The 19673-nt window shown below is 43.7% G+C and overlaps 1 protein-coding gene across 10 annotated transcripts in view; it reads left to right on the forward strand.

Annotated features, from left to right (window-relative positions):
* Positions 1-19673, forward strand: part of synj1 (synaptojanin 1) — a 147701-nt gene that overhangs the window by 61511 nt on the left and 66517 nt on the right. For 8 of the 10 annotated variants that reach the window (XM_072513418.1, XM_072513423.1, XM_072513422.1 and 5 more), the window contains exons 6-12: positions 4274-4357; positions 4867-4928; positions 5082-5178; positions 12900-13072; positions 13163-13244; positions 14057-14209; positions 16001-16166. In XM_072513418.1, the coding sequence (XP_072369519.1) occupies positions 4274-4357; positions 4867-4928; positions 5082-5178; positions 12900-13072; positions 13163-13244; positions 14057-14209; positions 16001-16166 (817 nt within the window). The remainder of the gene's footprint in view (positions 1-4273; positions 4358-4866; positions 4929-5081; positions 5179-12899; positions 13073-13162; positions 13245-14056; positions 14210-16000; positions 16167-19673) is intronic. The other 2 variants (XM_072513419.1, XM_072513421.1) reach the window with 1 other exon arrangement.

The raw sequence follows: 19673 nt of genomic DNA on the forward strand, positions 1-19673 counted from the left end.
ACTTCAACCACCTGGCCGGGATCATTCCCCTATACCAAGTCCAGTATGGTCCCTTCCCGAGTTGGACTATTTACATACTGCTCTAAATAACTCTCCTGGATGCTCTTTACAAATTCTGCTCCATCTACGCCTCCAACACTACATGAGTCCCATTCAATGCTGGGGAAGTTAAAATCTCCCATCACGACCACCCTATTGCTCCTGCATTTTTCTATAATCTGTCTACATATTTGTACCTCTACTTCACGCTCGCTTTTGGGAGGCCTGTAGTAAAGTCCCAACAATGTTACTGCACCCTTCCTATTTCTTAGTTCTACCCATATTGCCTCAGTGCTCGAATCCTCCAGAGTGCCCTCCTTAATCACAGCTGTGATATCATCTCTGACCAGTAATGCAACTCCTCCACCCCTTTTACCTCCCTCTCTATCCCTCCTGAAGCATCTATACCCTGGGATATTTAGTTGTCAATCTTGCCCTTCCCTCAACCAAGTCTCAGTAATACCAATAACATCATATTCCCAGGTACTAAACCAAGCCCTAAGTTCATCTGCCTTACCTGCTACTCTTCTCGCATTGAAACAAATGCACCTCAGACCACCTGTCCCTTTGTGTTCATCATCTCTTCCCTGTCTACTCTTCCCCTTAGTCACATTGAGTTTATTATCTAGTACCTTATTGGCTTTAGTTGCTGCCTCTTTACTGACCTCTAACTTCCTAATCTGGTTCCCATCCACCTGCCACATTAGTTTAAAACCTCCCCAACAGTGTGAGCAAAAGCACCCCCTAGGACATTGGTTCCAGTCCTGCCCAGGTGTAGACCATCCGATTTGTAATGGTCCCACCGCTCCCAGAACCGGTTCCAATGTCCCAGAAATCTGAACCCCCTCCCTCCTGCACCACCACCTCAAGCCACGTATTCATTCTGACTATTCTTAAATTTCTACTCTGACTGTCTCGTGGCACTGGTAGCAATCCTGAGATTACTACCTTTGAGGTCCTACTTTTTAACTTATCTCCTAACTCCCTAAATTCTGATTGTAGGACCTCATCCCGTTTTTTACCTATATCATTGGTGCCTCTATGTACCACGACAACTGGTTGTTCACCCTCCCCCTTCAGTATGTCCTGCAGCTAATCTGAGACATCCCTGACCCGTGCACCCGGGAGGCAACATACCATTCGGGAGTCTCGTTTTCGACCACAGAAACGCCTGTCTACTCCCCTTACGATTGAATCCCCTATGACTATAGCCCTGCCAGTCTTTTTACCGCCCTTCTGTGCAGCAGAGCCAATCACGGTGCCATGAGCCTGGCTACTACCGCCTTCCCCTGGTGAGTCATCTCCCCCAACAGTATCCAAAACGGTATACCTGATTTGGAGGGAGATGACCGCAGGGGACACTTGCACTGCCTACCTGCACTTTCTCTGCCTTTTGGTCACCCATTCCCTGTCTCCCTCACCAATCCTAATCTGCGGTGTGACCAATTCCCTGAACGTGCTATCCACGACCTCCTCAGCATCGCGGATGCTCCAAAGTGTGTCCATCCGCAGCTCCAGAGCCGTCATGCGGTCTAACAGGAGCTGCAGCTGGACACACTTCCCGCACATGAAGGATTCGGGGCATCGGCCGTGTCCCTGGACTCCCACATTGAGCACGAGGAGCATAACACGGGTCTGGGATCTCCTGCCATTTTTACACTTTACCTTAACTGATTACAAATACAATATCAAATAATGAATAAGTGAAAGGAATAAAGATTTTACTTACCAATCACAATACTTACCAACACACGAAGAGTTAAATTTCTTCCAGCTACTGCTAATTGGAGCACTCTCCTTAGCAGCCAATCAGGTCACTGCTTTGCTGTGATGTCACTCTTCAAATTTATCGCCAAAGACCCTGTGGCCGTTGTTTAAGCAGCGAAGCAGCTAGTTTAAATACTCACCGCTCGACTTTGTAGCTCTGCCCACTCCCAACAGCTGAATTCCCACCGAAAAGAGACACGGAATGTTGGTAAGGTGAGGAATTAGAAGTTTTGCTGTCTGTTGTTTGACATTGGTCTAGAGATCGTTTCTGGCATTTTATGGCTCTGACCCTTTATTCCCCTGGTTCTTTCCAGGGGTCAGTGGGAGATCTATGTGGGTCTCAATCCGCTGCCAGTAGTTGGTTAAAGATGCACTGTCCAAAGGGTCAGCACCTGCATTCATTTCAGACCAATGAAACTGGCCAGGCAGAGTTAGCCAGAGGGTTCTCTGCAATTTCAGCATTCCCTGAATTCAGGGAGCAATTTATTGCATGCATTACCTATAAAGGCGTCAGCGGAGGAGCCGGGTGCCTTTGTCAATAAAAAGAGGCTTCCACTCCCTAAACGTCCAGATTGTTTGTGACCACAAGAGGCCAATACTGCAGATCTGTGCCAGATTTCCAGGGCGCCTGCGCCCTGCGTCCAGGTGTCAAGGCTGTTCATTGCTTCGGCACGGGTGGATGGCTGGCTACTCGGGGACAAAGGGTATTAGCTGATGAGGTGGCTGATGGACACCGCTTAGATATCCAAGGGCTGTGGCTGAGGAAAGTGACAATTGCACTCGTCCCTCCACAGGGCAATAATTGTGAGGACCATTGTTCTACTCAAGATGTGGTTTCACTGCTTTTGACCGTTGAGGGGGAATCACTGGAATATTCTTTGGAGTTAAGTGGAATGAGAGGTGATCTCATTGGAATGCATTATGGACTTGACAGGGGTCAGCCATTTAGGACAGAAGTTAGCAATATGTTTGAGGTTTGCAAACCTTTGAAATTCTCTCCCCAGAGGATTCTGGATGTCAGCTGATGAGCACCTATTCAAGACTGAGGTTGATAGTGTTAGACACTCGAGGAATTGTGCGATATGAGGATAGGGTGGGAAAGTGGAGTTAACGTAGAAGCTTAGTTATGATGGCACACTGCTAAATCGCTGGCTTTGAAAGCAGACCAAGACAGGCCAGCAGCACGGCTCAATTCCCGTACCAGCCTCCCCGAGCAGGCGCCGGAATGTGGCGACTAGGGGCTTTTCACAGTAACTTCATTTGAAGCCTACTTGTAACAATAAGCGATTTTCATTTCATTTCATTTCTTTTCATTCAATGGAGCAGGCTCGAAAGGCCAGATATTCCACTCCTCACTTCTTAATCCTTGCCCCCATTAGCAAAACATTCTATTTCGTGCTCACTCATTTATTTATTTAACTTCTCCCTGAAATATGTCTGCTAGTCGTCTCAAACACTCCATATGGTAGTGAGTATCATATTTTCAGCACTCTAGCTAATGAAATTTCTCCTGATTTTTTTTTTTAAATTGAAGTTATTAATGCCGATCTCTTATTAAGTATTTCTAGTCTTGAATTCCTCTATATCTGCACCTATTAAACTGCTTCATAACTTTGAAGATTTCTCTTGAGTCCACACTCGGCCTTCTCTTTTTTTTTGAGAAAAGAACCTAGCTTGCTCAGACTTTTCTGATGGTTAAAACCTTTTCCTTTTTATATCATCCTTATGGATTCTTCTACACTTTCCTGTACATCTTTATCATGAGATCAGGGATTCCAGCCTCTGCAAGACTTTGCTGAGGAAATGTATCGTGTGGAGCTATCAGGCCAGACTAGTGAAGATATTAAGGATCATCTCCACAGTGGTTAGCACAGTTGCCTCAGCACCAGCGACCCAGGTTCACTTCTGGCCTTGGTTGACTGTGGAGTTTGCACTTTCTCCCCATGTCAGCGTGGGTTTCCTCCGGGTGCTCTGGTTTCCTCCCACAGTCCAAAGATGTGCAGGTAAGGTGGATTGGCCCCCGCTAGATTGTCCCTTAGTGTCCACCATGTGCAGGTTAGGTGGGGATACAGGGGCATTAGGGGCGGGGCGGGGGGGGGTTGGAGAGGAGGGGGGAGCAGGTCTTCATAGGGTTCTCTTTCAGAGGGTCAGTGCAGTCTTGATGTGCCAAATGGCCTCCTTCTGCACTGTAGGGATTATATGGTCCAGTTTCTTTCACTTTCCTGGCAATACAAATATTAAGTCCCTGATGCCACGATATTAGAACGAGAAGGTGGATACACATTTCGCCATAAGGCACATAAATTTCTATCTAAAAGCATTACATTAAAATTTGTTTACTCTTTGTTTTTATTTGTTATTTGCTGATTAAGGATAAGAACAAAGCATTTGAGCATTAGTTAGTCATTGGTGTGCTTAAATTACAGTCTACCTCAATTAGTAATAAAGCATTTTCAATTTTTAACAGGTAATATTCTTGGATGATTGTGTGTCCTCCTTTATCCAGATCCGTGGTTCTATTCCATTGTTCTGGGAACAGCCAGGTCTTCAGGTTCGTCTTTTAAAATTGTTATAATTTTTATTTGCAGGGTGTATAATTTTATCATCTTGCTGTAACATTAAGCCATGGAATATTTTTACCCTAGAATTAAATTTTTAAATTTTAGTTATCTCTTTTATTATACTGACACTTGACTCTGCAGAGATGGGTAGCAGGCACGTTTGTAAGAAAATGTTGACTGTTCTTAAAATATTAAATTGTGATCCACAATTGCAATATTTATCTTAATGAAGGACTGTTGAAGTTTAACACTGTGTCAATCAAATTTGCCTGCTTGAAATCTGGATTTTGCAAGTTAAATGTTTTCTTTACCTATCAGCGTATCCCTGCATTCAGCTGGTTTAAGAAAATGCTTAGTTTGAAGTTAACAAGCAAAAATAATGTATTTAATTCTCTTTGGTTGAAGTAAGAAAAAAGATTTTTTTTTTCCACATGGTTTAGTTGTTAGCTGAGATATATTTCCGTTCAACCGTCTTTCAAAATTCTTTTTGTGGCTATAGGTTGGGTCTCATCGTGTACGAATGTCAAGAGGTTTTGAAGCCAATGCGCCTGCCTTTGACCGGTATGGAGGCTGCTTTTAACAGTGATTACTATTTTCATTGGATGGCGTAACTGACTTACCTTTATGCAAAAAGTTGCTTCCTTTAAAATTTTACTTTGAACTTTCTCTCTCATCTCCTTTTCCCAAAATATAATTAGTTTTGAATTTTTGCAGGCATTATAGAACACTGAAAAAACTGTATGGAAAGCAAACTATAATCAACTTGCTCGGAGTGAAAGAAGGAGAACACATGCTCAGTAAAGCATTCCAAGTAAGTGCATATACATCAACAAGTGAATACAGCTGACTGTTTCTTTTTAGTTGTTCCTGGGATGCGAGTGTCACTGGCAAGGCCAGCATTTGTTGTTCATCCCTAATTGTCCTAAAGAAGCTGGTCCACTGCAGTCCATCAATCTGATGCAGGTACACCCACTGAAAACTCGTTCCAGTTTCTGATACGGCAGCAGTGAAGGAATGATAGTTCTACGTCAGGATATTTTGTGACTTGGAGGGGAACCTTTAGAGGGTGGTGTTCCCATGTGGCTGTTATCCATGTCTTACTAAGTGGTAGATGTCATGGGTTTGGAAGTTGCTGGTGAGGGAGCTTTGGCAAGTTGCTGAAGTTCATTTTGTAGATGGTGCTCACTGCTGTCACTGTGCATTGATGGTGGAGAGAGTGAATGTTCAGGGTGGTGGAGAGAGTACTGATCAAGCAGGCTGCTTTGTCCTGGATAATGTTGAGCTGCTTGAATAGTGTTGGAAATTATTCATCCAGCCAAATGGGTAGTATTCCATCTCACTCCTGACCTGTGCCTTTTTAGATGGTGAATAGACTTTGCAAATGCAAGAAAAACCATACTCTCAGAAGTCCCAGCCTGTGACTTGCTCTTTTAGCTACAGTATTTATTTAGCTAGCCTGGGTAATTGTGGTCAATGGTCTAACCCTCCCCAGGATGTTGGTGGTGAGGATTCCGTGATGGTAATTGGAGATCGTATAGAATTTATAGTGCAGAAGGACGCCATTTGGCCCATCGAATCTACACCAGCCTCTGAAAGAGCACCCTACCTAAACCCACACCTCCACTCTGTCCCCATAACCCAGCAACGGCACCTAACTTTTGGACCGTATAGGGCAATTTTAACGTGACCAATCCACTTAACCCGCACATCTTGGGACTATGGGAGGAAACCGGAGCACCCGGAGGAAACCCACGCAGGCATGGGGAGAACGTGCAGACTCCGCCCTGACAGTGACCCAAGCCGAGAATCGAACCTGGGTCGCTGACGCTGTGTAGCAACAGTGCTAACCACTGTGCTATCGTGCCGGCTACCGTGCCTAAAGAAAATGGTTGTGGTTGTTGGAGGCCAATCATCTCCGCAACAGAACTTCGCTGCAGGAGTACCTCAGATTAGTGTCCTTGGCCCAAGTTGATTGATTGACTGATATTTATTGTCACATGCACTGAAGTACAGAGAAAAGTATTTTTCTGTGGCCAAGGAAACGTACACAGTACGTACATAGAAGACAAAAGGATAATTGACAGAGTACATTAACAATGGTACATCAGGAAATAGTGATTGGTTACAGTCCGAAACAAGGGCCAAACAAGAGCAGCATAGGGCATCGTGAATAGTGTTCTTACAGGAAACCGAACAGTCCAAGGCAGAGTTGTTGAGGAGTCTTGTAGCTGTGGGGAAGAAGCTGTTCCTCTGTCTGGATGTGCAGGTCTTCAGACTTCTGTATCTTCTGCCTGATGGAAGGGTCTGGAAGAGGGCAAAGCCTGGGCGTGAGGGGTCTCTGATAATGCTGTCTGCCTTTCTGAAGCAGCGGGAGGTGTATACAGAATCAATGGGAGGATGGCAAGCTTGTGTGATGTGTTGGGGTGAGTTCACCACACTGCAGTTTCTTGCGATCTTGGGCCGAGCAGTTGCCATACCAAGCTGTAATGCAGCTGGATAGGATGCTCTCTATGGCACATCTGTGGAAATATCTTTAGCTGCTTCAGCTGAAACATCTTCAGCTGCTTCATTAATGATTTCCCCTCTGCCATAATGTCAGAAGTGGGGAAATTGTTTAATGATTTCACATGGTACCATTCACAACTCCTCAGATACCGAAGCAGTTTGTACCTGCATGCAGTAGACCTGTGTAACATACAAGCTTAAGCTGACAACTAGCAAATAACATTGCCTGGCACTTGCGTGGTGTGAATGACCTGCGCATACACCTGCTGGCTCAGACACAAAGCCTGTCTTTAAACCCTCTGATCCTTGAGCTGCAAGCCATGCATTTATTTCCCTTACTAGGCTGTGATTGACGGCTTCCACACAGACACACGCACACACAAAGCTGTAAGCCTTGCTTCATTCACCTTCACGGTTGAGTAACTGAAGTACTCTTAACCACAATGTTTATAAACATTTGCCACCAAGAGAGTTAAGTGCTGTTAATTTCCCACTCAGCCCTTCTAAAACATTCAAGAGTGATGGGGAGGTGATTGGAAAGCACTTAACTCTCTTTGAAGTGGTGGTTTCCAGGTGGACGGGACTTTTTCCTGGCCGGAGGGGCGGGGGTGGGGGGGGGGGGGGGCGTGCACCCAGACAGGGGTCTCTTTAATTCAGGAATATCTCGGTAATCTGGCTTTTATTTAGGGGGTCTCTGAGGTTGGGTCACCCCGTATTGTTTGGTGGTCACTCTGACTGAAACTATCTTGGACAAATGTGTCTGTGACAGATCAATTGGTAGTGAAAAATCAAGCAGGTTTTTTCGCCTCTTAGTTCCCTCACTGCCTGTCACAGGTCCAGTCTGGCAGATACATTCTTCAGGACTTGGTCAGTACTGGTGCTACCAAACCACTCTTGGTGATTGACAGTGAAAGACTCTACCCAGAGTATATTTTGTACCCTTGCAACCCTTGGTGGTACTTGCCAGTGGTGTTCAACTGATTTGCCAGCTGAGGGAGTGACGTTAGATGGTAATCAGGAGGGTTTTCTTGCACTTGTTTGATCTGATGCAGTAAGACACGAGATCCAGAGTCAACTTTGCGGACTGAAAGGGTCATTCCCTCCCGACCATATACCACTTGTGCTGCTGCTGCCGCAAGTAGGTTTGTTTTGCTAATGGAGGACAGATAATGCACATGAGTGCTGATGGAAGTGTCTGGGGCCTTGGCTGTGAGGTATGAATTGGTTAGTATGATGACAGGCTACTGCTTGAATAGTCTGTGAAACAAATCAAATTTTGGCACAAGTCCCCAGTGACTTCGTAGAATCTGCTGGGCAGGAAGTGTCATTGTAATTTCCAAAGGGTCGATGCTGGGTGGACATTTTGCTTCTTGACTTTTCTGTAGTGGCTTCATACGACAGTGGTTTGCTCAGCCATTTCCAAGGGCTCAAAGCAAAGTTACATGCAGTTCAGATTAAGTGGGCACAGCAGACTTCCTTCCCTAAAGGACATTAATGAATCAGATGACTAACCCTTGATTCTTTAGCTACAATTCAGTAGTGTCATGGTCATCATTACTGAGACCAGCTTTCTCATTCCAGACTACCAAAATAACTGAATTTTAATTTTAGTTCCACTAGCTGCCACAGTGGGATTTGAGCTCTTGCCTTCGGAGCATTGGTCTGGGTTTCTGGATTATTGGATTATTAAATTACTATTTATCCCGTAAAAATAAGTTGCCCAATATGCCAATTTTCAGGAAATCCTGTGTTGTGCATTGTTTCATTCTTTGTTTTGTACGAAAAAGATTGCAAATATGATCAAATTGTGCGACTTAATTATTATATATGGTTGTTTTAAATGTGTGTATTTATAGAAATTAATCACCTCCGGCTTTACATTTGTTGTGCATTGATCTGTTTCTAAACTTGTTTCAACCTAATATTAGAAAAGTGCTCTTTGTTGTACTAGGAAAATACTTGTTTCTCTCTCCTGCAATCTTTCTGGTTTATCCAAAAGTGAGATGACTGACCTGTAGTGAATGATGGGCAGCTTCACATGGTTTCCTTGTGAATCATTAAAAAATTATAGATAATTTATTTGGCAGCTCATTTGATTGGAAATGTATAGGTGAACTGTGTAGACCAGGGAGGTTTAAATTGGGTCTTTGGGCTGCTGAGTTGGCAAATCTTAGCTTGGTCAGCAGTAGTGGTTCGGTTGATCTCTTTGAGTTTGATGGCCAAAAAATTAGCCTTGATTCCAACTTGGCAGATAAATTTCAGTTTAGGTGTAGTGTACAAGAGATGGTACCAAATTGTTTGTTTTGCATTTCTCTCAATTTTGCATTGAGGTCAACGGGGAAGAAAATTGGGTGGGGTGCGAAAGTGGCTCTAGGGTATTATTGTTCCTTCACCATTGTTGCCCAAGTAAATTTATATACCCTGGTCACTATCCAGCAACTCCTTGGAGGGGGGGAGCTAGACATCACCATCCGAGGAAAAAGGCTCTCACTGTCCACCCTATCCAATCCTCCGATCATCTTGTATGCCTCAATTAAGTCACCTCTTAACCTTCTTCTCTCCAACGAAAACAGCCTCAAGTCCCTCAGCCTTTTCTCATAAGATCTTCCCTCCATACCAGGCAACATACTGGTAAATCTCCTCTGTATCCTTTCCAATGCTTCCACATCCTTCCTGTAATGCGGCGACCAGAATTGCACGCAATACTCCAAATGCGGCCGCACCAGAGTTTTGTACAGCTGCAACATGACCTCGTGGCTCCGAAACTCAATCCCTCTACCAATAAAAGCTAACACACCGTACGCCTTCATAACAATCCTCTCAACCTGGGTGGCAACTTTCAGGGATCTGTGTACATGGACACTGAGATCTCTCTGCTCATCCACACTGCCAAGAATCTTGCCATTAGCCCAGTACTCTGTCTTCCTGTTATTCCTTCCAAATTGTATCACCTCACACTTTTCTGCATTAAACTCCATTTGCCACCTCTCAGCCCAGCGCTGCAGCTTATCTATGTCCCTCTGTAACTTGTAACATCCTTCCGCACTGTCCACAACTCCACCGACTTTAGTGTCATCTGCAAATTTACTCACCCATCCTTCTACGCCCTCCAGGTCATTTATAAAAATGACAAACAGCAGTGGCCCCAAAACAGATCCTTGTGGTACACCATTAGTAACTGGACTCCAGTCTGGACATTTCCCATCAACCACCACCCCTTTGTCTTCTTCCAGCTAGCCAATTTCTGATCCAAACTGCTAAATCACCCTGAATCCCATGCCTCCATACTTGTAACTCTCGAGCGCCCTAACTGAACCTTCATGTCTCATCTTTACATAAGCCGCCTCCTTCCTCTTGACAAGTGTTTCGACTGCTTTAGTAAACCACGGTTCCCTTGCTCGACCACTTCCTCCCTGCCTGACAGGTACATACTTATCAAGGACACACAGTAGCTGTTCCTTGAACAAGCTCCACATTTCCATTGTGCTCATCCCCTGCAGTTTTCCTCTCCATCCGATGCATCCTAAGTCTTGCCTCATCGCATCATAATTGCCTTTCCCCCAGATATAACTCTTGCCCTGCGGTATATACCTATCCCTTTCCATCACTAAAGTAAACGTAATCGAGTTGTGGTCACTATCACCAAAGTGCTCACCTACCTCCAAATCTAACACCTGGCCTGGTTCATTACACAGTACCAAATCCAATATGGCCTCGCCTCTCGTTGGCCTATCTACATGCTGTGTCAGGAAACCCTCCTGCACACATTGAACAAAAACAAACCCTTCTAAAGTACTCTAACTATAGCGTTTCCAGTCAATATTTGGAAAGTTAAAGTCCCCCATGACAACTACCCTGTTGCTTTCGCTCCTATCCAAACTCATCTTTGCAATCCTTTCCTCTACATCTCTGGAACTTTTCGGAGGACTATAGAAAACCCCTAACAGGGTGACCTCTCCTTTCCTGTTTCTAACCTCAGCCCATACTACCTCAGTAGATGAGTCCTCATCAAACATCCTTTCTGCCACCGTAATACTGTCCTTGACTAACAATGCCACCCCTCCCCCTCTTTTACCACCTTCCCTGAGCTTCCTGAAATATCTAAACCCCGGCACCTTCAACAACCATTCCTGTCCCTGCTCTATCCATGTCTCCGAAATGGTCACAACATCGCCACAACATGGAAGTCCCAGGTACCAACCCATGCCGCAAGTTCACCCACCTTATTCCGGATGCTCCTGGCATTGAAGAAGACACACTTTAAACCACCTTCCTGCCTGCCGGTACACTCCTGCAACTTTGAAACCTTACTCATGACCTCACTACTCTCAACCTCCTGTATACTAGAGCTACAATTCAGATTCCCAAGCCCCTGCTGAACTAGTTTAAACCCTCCTGAAGACCATTAGCAAATCTTCCCCCAGGATATTGGTACCCCTCTGGTCCAGGTGTAGACCATCCCGTTTGTAGAGGTCCCACCGACCCCAGAATGAGCCCGAATTATCCAGAAATCTGAAACCCTCCCTCCTGCAGCATCCCTGTAGCCACGTGTTCATCTCCTCTCTCTCCCTATTCCTCGTATCGCTCTCACATGGCACGGGTAACAACCCAGAGATAATAACTGTGTCCTAGATCTAAGTTTCCACCCTAGCTCCCTGAATTCCTGCCTTACATCCCTATTCCTTTTCCTACCTATATGGACCACGACTTGGGGCTGCTCCCCCTCCCCCTAAGGATCCCGAAAACACGATCCGAGACATCACGCACCCTGGCACCTGGGAGGCAACATGAGAGAGTCTCTCTCATTCCCACAGAATCTCCTATCTATCCCCCTAACTATGGAGTCTCCAATGACTAATGCTCTACTCCTCTCCCCCCTTCTCTTCTGAGCAACAGGGACAGACTCTGTGCCAGTGACCTGTACCCCATGGCTTACCCCTGGTAAGTTTTCCCCCTCCGCCCCCAACAGTATCCAAAGCAGTATACTTGTTACTCAGGGGAACGACCACAGGGGATCCCTGTACTGACTGCTTCCTCCCAGTCCCTCTCACCGTCACCCATCTATCTTTATTCTTCGGAGTAACTACATCCCTGACGCTTCTATCTATGACCACCTCTGCCTCCCGAATGATCCAAAGTTGCTCCAGTTCCCTAACGTGGTTTCTGAGGAGCTGGAGATGGGTGCACTTCCCACAGATGAAATCAGCAGGGACACTGACGGCGTCCCTCACCTCAAACATTCTGCAGGAGGAACATTGCACTACCTTCCCTGCCATTCCCTCTAGATAAAAAAAGAAAGAAAGAGCTTACCTGTTATTCACTCCCCTTCTCAGCAAGCACTCACTCAGCAACCTCTGCGCCCCGCACGATAACACCTGAGGGAAAATAAAAGAAAAACTACTTACCAGTCACCAGCCAGTCCCTTACCTGCAGGCTGTGACGTCACGGTTCAACTTCTTTCGACTTCTACCTGCCCTCGAGCCTTCCTCTTGATCTTTACAGCGGTTGGTTTTTTTTTTTGGTTAGAGGAGGGGGTAGGGAGGGAAACACTGAAGAAGTGTTTCGGATTTAAGTGTCACTTGACAACAGCTCCTCCACAAACCACCTTCAAGTTAGGGTGAGCACACAGGCGTATGCAAATTGCCCCCGCAACAGCCAATCAGCAGCTCCGCTCTACTGCCCTCTGCTGGATCCAAATTCATGTGGCATTCACATGGCATACAATTGGGCTCACCCATAATGCCCCAGATATTTCAATAACCTATTGCTCACTGCCTGGGCTCACATAGGAGAGGTGGCTATTTGGGAAAGAGTGCTTTGGAGAGTGGAGGAAGCTGAAATAGGAGGAAGAAGATCTCAACCTCTTTTTGGCTGCATCTTAATAAACGTTCTAGGGATGAGCAAATTATGGTTAAATGCTCAATGATGTTTAGTTCCTTCAGCATTATGATTGTCTGGTGTTGCCTAAACTGAAAAAAATAGAATGTATTATGCCAACTTAATCGGAGATTTGTTTCTTCATGCTAGAGTCACTTGAAGGCCTGTGACCATGCTGCAGATGTTCCCATGGTGAATTTTGACTACCACCAGCAGGTAAAGGGTGGGAAGACAGACAGGCTTGTAACTGTGCTGAAACCCAAACTAGAAAAATTTCTGGACGAGTGTGACTTCTTTTATTGTGATTCCAGTGGAGTTCAGAGGTGAGCTGATATTTCTATTCAAGTTTGGGTGGAGTATTTCTATAGGAAGATAACAACAATTTAATTTGAGCATAAATGTTTTTTCCACAGGTGTCAGACTGGTACCATCAGAACCAACTGTCTTGATTGCCTTGACAGAACAAATAGTGTGCAGGCTTTCTTTGGGTTGGAGGTATGTTTCAAGTTGTACTTATTTAATATTCAAATATTTTGCATTTAAAAAAAAATGGAACTGCCAGCCCTCATTTCGAACCCTTTATTGACACAACAGAAACAGTTTAGAGCTGCTACATAGGAAATATACAAGTAACAGTATTTGATGGTGTTGTGTTCTTTCACTGCTAGATATAGTAAGCTGCTACTCTAAACCTCCTGCAAAAAGGAAATTTGAACTTTATTGTTTGGCAAAGTTTACTGTTTCATGTTTGAATCCTTTTATTGATGGTCTTTTATTGATGGTACGGAAGCCATAATCTTGCATAATGTGTCATTATCAGATCCTTACACAGCCTTTACAGAACTTGGAACCTTGTGCAGATAACAAAATGGAAATGCAAAACACTCTTCTTCCCAGTAAAATTATTAAATTGCAAAGCCTTGCACTTGAGTTATTTGTATGAATCATTGTCATAAAATGTAGTATTTATTTTGTGCTGTAACTGTGCATGAAGAGTAAGTAAACATTTTAAGTTCTAGGGGTTGTTTTAAGACCAAATTATACATTTATGTTGGACGACTACTTAAGATAACTAAGATAGCTTAGAATAGTAAACAATTATTTATTTATTGTTCTTCGTTCTTTCTGAGGGTTTTGGCCAAGGTTGGCATCATGCCCGGCACAGGCTTGGAGGGCCGAAGGGCCTGTTCCTGTGCTGCATTGTTCTTTGTTCTTTGATTATGGTTTCCAAAGTTACTAATATATAGTTCAACCCTGAACAAAATTTTGATTGGTTACGTCCTCTGATGTTTTCCACACCCCAACAGATGCTTTCCAAGCAGCTCAACATTCTTGGACTAGCTGAGAAGCAGCAGATGGTCACAAGGTTTCAAGAAGTCTTCCGTTCCATGTGGTCAATGTGTGGTGACTCAATCAGCAAAATTTATGCTGGAACTGGAGCACTGGAAGGAAAAGCTAAGGTAGAGCACAATTGCACACATCACTGGAAAATCTGATGAAATAGTAGCATTGATTGTCCAGTGCATTTTTTTGTCCAGTGCAGTTTTTGCAGTTATTTTGCATATAGCTGTGGTTAATGTTTTAAAAAATCTGATGGGAGGGAACTCTCCAGTATGATAAAATGTTGCACTTTAGGAAATAATTCACATTGGTTCGCTGTAAAGCCAATGTGAAAATATGAAATATGTGGTTGTTAACTGATTCCAATTAATGTATATTCTGTCCTATATATTCTATAGGTATGATGTTTAGAGGCTGAAACCCTTTAAAAAGTACTGTCATCTACTTGACTACGGGTCAAAAGCTGAAAATTGGGATTTGACTGGCTACTTGCTGGCTGGCATGCCTAGAAGGGGCCAAGTGGCTTCATAGAATGTACAATGCAGAAGAAGGTCATTCAGCCCATTGAGCCTGCACTGGCCCTTGGAAAGAGCACCCTACTTCAATCCACGTCTCCATGCTATCCCAGTAACCCCACCAAATCTTTTGGACACTAATGGGCAATTTAGCATGGCCAATCCACCTAACCTGCACATCTTTGGACTGTGGGAGGAAACCCACGCAGACACGGGGATAAAGTGCAAATTCCACATAGGCCAAAATTGAACCCGGGTCTCTGGAGCTATGAGGCAGCTGTGCTAACCACTGTGTCGCCGCCCCGCTTCCCTCCATGCTTTAATTTCCATTATTCTATGTATGTCCTATTGAAAAATAGTGCAGTGTACAGTACTGTACATTATTGTTGAAAGATTTCTCTTGAAGCAAAACCTTGAGGGTTGTCTTTTAAAATAGATGCTGGGAGGATGTTTTACCTAATGGGAGTCTAGAACTAAGGAGGATAATCTCTGTTTAAGAAGGCAGCCACTACAGGCCTGAGTAGAGACATGTTCTTGACTCAGGATCAAGAATCCTTTTTTTTCTCTTTAATTTAAAAAAAAAAAAAAAAATTTAGGGTACCCAGTTAATTTTTTCCAATTAAGTGTGGTCAATCCACCTAGCCTGCACAACTTTGGTTTGTGGGAGCGAAACCCACGCAAACATGGGAGAATGTGCAAACTCAACACGGACAGTGACCCAGAGCCGGGATCGAACCTGGGACCTCGGTGCCGTGATGCAGCAGTGCTAACCACTGCGCCACTGTGCTGCCCTGGGATTAAGAATCTTTGAGATGATCTGTTCTAGAGAGCTACAGGGCTATCTATGGCTGCCTTGTTTGAGTGCATTCTGTGCTGAGATTGATGGATTATTGGATTACGTAGAAATCAAGTGATGGGGGGGGGGAAATGGGATTGAGGCTTCACCAGCTGTTATCCTATTGAATGGCCAAGCAGGCTCGAGGGGCTATATGGCCTTGTCTTCCTATTTTCTTTTGTCTTCATTGAAATGCAAAATGCTACCCTTGTCCTTGATTGTTTTTAACTGCACTGAGTTACAAAAGAGATAACAATGTAGGTTTTTAATAATATTGATTTACTTTTCTTTTCCTGCTTTCTCTGGGTGTTTTCCTAATGGTGAGTTCAATGTATCAAAAGCTTAATAGAAAATTTGACCTATTTTAACTTGCACTTCTACAACATGCATTCATATAGCACATTTCTACATCTAAATATCTCCCAAGTGGTTCACGCTGTGAACTGTTCTGAAGTACAGAGAATGTTTTGATACTGTCAATATGAGGTGTAGTAATGAAGCAATGAAGTTAAATAACAAATTTCATTATTCACAGTGATGTGACTGCCTTTTTTCTATAGGGTGGAAAGCTTAAGGATGGAGCTCGCTCAGTGACCAGAACTATTCAGAATAATTTCTTTGACAGCTCCAAGCAAGAGGCTATTGACATTTTACTACTTGGTAACACTTTGAACAGCGACTTGGCAGATAAAGCTCGAGCTCTGTTAACAACAAGCACATTGCATGGTAAGATAACGTTTGCTTCTATAAATGGGTGTAGGGGATACTAAATCACAGTAATAAGTTTGTATTGCAATCTACCTATAAACTGATGCATAACTAAAGCTGTTGTCAAACTTGAAAGTCGGTTTAAACCTTCAAAGCAGCTTTTAAATCTCTATTTTGTTGTTGGAAAAATTAAGTCTGACATTTTAGGCAATACAAGAAACAAATAATGTGCAATTTGTGCTGAGGTGCTCCAGATTACTCCTTTCTGAAAGGGATTATGACTACAAGTATCTTTAGCTTTTGGCTGATTTCCAGAGAAGCATCCCGTGGTATTTGGCAGCGAGTTGTAAATAAGTTGGAGGTTTACCAGTCATACAAAACCAAGATTTGGAAAGGATCATCTTATTACAGATCAGGGCATGGATGACTGACAACAGAGTCAAATTTCAGAATTTGGCAATGCTTTAATTGCCTTTATCCATTTACTGTCGTTCTACAAATTGCCATTCATTTTACTTCCTCTCCTGTGCACATTCAGATCACGGGGTGAGTAATCCTACCATTAAACCTTTAGCAAGAATCTGCACACAAAGGGCCTCAAGTGACTTTTGTTAAAATATATTTTATCCTACCTTCAAATGAAAAATGTCAAGTTCCTGATCTAAGTCGCACTACCATGGAAAGGCCTTGCTTCTGTTTTCTGTTCTAGTACCCAGACCAAGTGACTATTCTTCCAAGCCTGAGTCGGTAAAGAAAGACTTTACACGTGCGTGTATATATACATATAACAAGTGTCGAAGAACTAACTCCAAGCACTTCATATTTGGGTCTGTGCAAATAAAGCATCAAAGGATCAGTTAGTCTGATTTTGGTGGTGGTAAGGGAGGAATGTCAATCAGGAAATCGAGGGAACTTCCTATTCATTTTAGAGTCTTTAGCGTGTTGGAATCATCGTTGACCATCTGAGCCACTGGAATATGCAGCACTTTGAAATTTCCAGTGGAGACAGAGAAAAAGATTATTGAGAAAAATATATATATTAAACCTTGGTGTCCAAAATTCCCCATAGTGGTGGGTGGGGTTATTGGGTTATGGGGATAGGGTGGAGGTGTTGACCTTGGGGAGGGTGCTCTTTCCAAGAGCTGGTACAGACTTGATGGGCCGAATGGCCTCCTTCTGCACTGTAAATTCTATGATGAACTGATAGCATAACATTGATCTGTAAAATTAGTTGGTGCTCAGACAAAACCTAGCTAAGTCAAAATATTGACCTTTGGGCAAATGAGGAACCAGTGACGGTCTAAACATTTTTAAAAATTGTGCTAATGAGAAAATTATACAAACTCAAAAGCAAATCAAAAGATCCGCAGTATAACAATATTTTATACCATCAGTTCCGAAACAATTAAAGCTCTAGGCCTTTGCACTCATTTCAGTAACTTTGGACGACATGTTCCTGATTAAAATCTTCTGTGCATCCTTGTATGTAAGAACTGAACTCTCTCAAAGTCACTTATTTCTCAATGACCCATATAGTGGCACACCAAAATAGATAGAAACTGAAGAACATGGGTCAGAGTTTGCTTATAATATTTGTATGTTATCCGTTTTGTTGTCCAAACTGCATAATGAAAGATAACTTGCATAATTAATTTTTGCTCATTCAATTTAAATCACTACTTGCAATGGTAGATAGGTTTTGGCAATGCTTCACTGCTAGCCCACCTAGCCACAGTATTCCTTTGGTGCATTTCAAATAACAATGAATCCCAAGTGGGGACAAGGACCTGTCTCGCAATTTATAAGATTTTCTGTTCCACCATTTCGTATCGAATATTTCCTCCACATGCTTACTAGATTTTTCAAAATGCATTTATATTATATCTTTCATGCTCCAAAGCACCAGTAAAGTACCTTTCAGATGTAGCCACAGTAATAAGACAGGAGCCATGGCAATCAATTTGCTTGCAGCAAGTTCCACAAACAACATTGAAATAAATGACCAGATCATCTGCTTTAGCCATTGGTTGTGGGAGTAATATTGGTCAGGATATCAGGCGATCTCCTCTGCTCTTCAAATAATCCTTTGGAATATTTTACTGCACAGTAGGGTGGCACGGTGGCACAGTGGTTAGCACGACTGCCTCACAGCGGCAGAGACCCGGGTTCAATTCCGGTCATGGGGTACTGACTATGGAGTTTGCACATTGTCCCTGTGTCTGCGTGGGATTCCTCCGGGTACTCTGATTTCCTCCCACAGTACAAATATGTGCAGGTTAGGTGGATTGATCATGGTAAAATTGCCCCTTCGTGTCCGGATAGGTAGGTGGAGTTACTGGGTTACGGAGATAGGGTGGGCCGTGGGGCTTGGTAGGGTGGTCCATCAGAAGGCTTGTGCAGACCTGATGGACTGAATGGCCGCCTCCTGCACTGTAGGGATTCTATGACGATCCATCTCGGCCTCCTGGGGTTCCCAGCATCACTGATGCCAATCTTCAGCCAATTCGATTCACTCCAACCGATTCAATAAACAGCTGAATGCACTGGATGCTTAAAGGCCCTGACAATATCAATCACAGTAACTTCATTGCAATATTAATGTAAGCCTATTTGTGACAATAAGGATTATTATAATAGTACCGTAGGACTTGTACACCAGAAATGGCTGTGCCCCGAGCTCAGTTGTCCAGGATAATTACAACGTTGGCAGTTACCCATTGTGGAAAATTGCCGAAGTATATCTTATCCATAAAAAGCAGTAAAAATCTGAGCCAGCCAATTACCACACAATGAGTCTACTCTCAGTCACAAGTGATGGATGGTGTAATCGACACTGCCATCAAGCATCACTTATTCTGCAACAAGGTTGCTCAACAATGCCCAGTTTTGGGCATTCAACCTCGAACCCTACTACAGCTTTGGTCCAAACATAGACAAAAGAGCTGAATTGAAATAGTGCGGTGACAGTGAATGTGCTTGACATCAAGGCAGCTTTTGACTGAGCTGGGCATGAAGGAGTCCAAACAAAATTGAAGTCACTGGAAATTAGTGGGAAAAACTTCACTGGTTTGAGTCATACCTAGCACAAAGGAAGCCGGTTGTGGGTGTTGGAGGCCAATCATCTCAGTCTCAGGATATTGTTGCAGGAATTCCTCAGGTTGATTCAGCTGCTTTATCGTAAGGTCAGAAGTGGGAATGTTTGCTGAATAACCATTCGCAACTTCTGAAGCAGTCCATGCCAACATGCAGCTCGACCAAGTGGCAAGTAACATTCTCAAAAAACAAGCAACGGCCATGTAAATGGCATCACCACACCTATATCCCCCCAAATCAACATTGACCAGAATCTTATTGCACACTCATCGCCACCATTGGCGCACATTGGCAGCAATGTCTACCATCTAAAAGGTGGCCATGATGTGGAGATACAGATGTTGGACTGAGGTGGGCACAGTAAGAAGTCTTACAACACCAGGTTAAAGTCCAGCAGGTTTGTTTCGAATCACTAGCTTTCAGAGCGCAACT

The sequence above is a fragment of the Scyliorhinus torazame genome, chromosome 8 (assembly GCF_047496885.1).
Source record: "Scyliorhinus torazame isolate Kashiwa2021f chromosome 8, sScyTor2.1, whole genome shotgun sequence".
Lineage (NCBI taxonomy): Eukaryota > Metazoa > Chordata > Chondrichthyes > Carcharhiniformes > Scyliorhinidae > Scyliorhinus > Scyliorhinus torazame.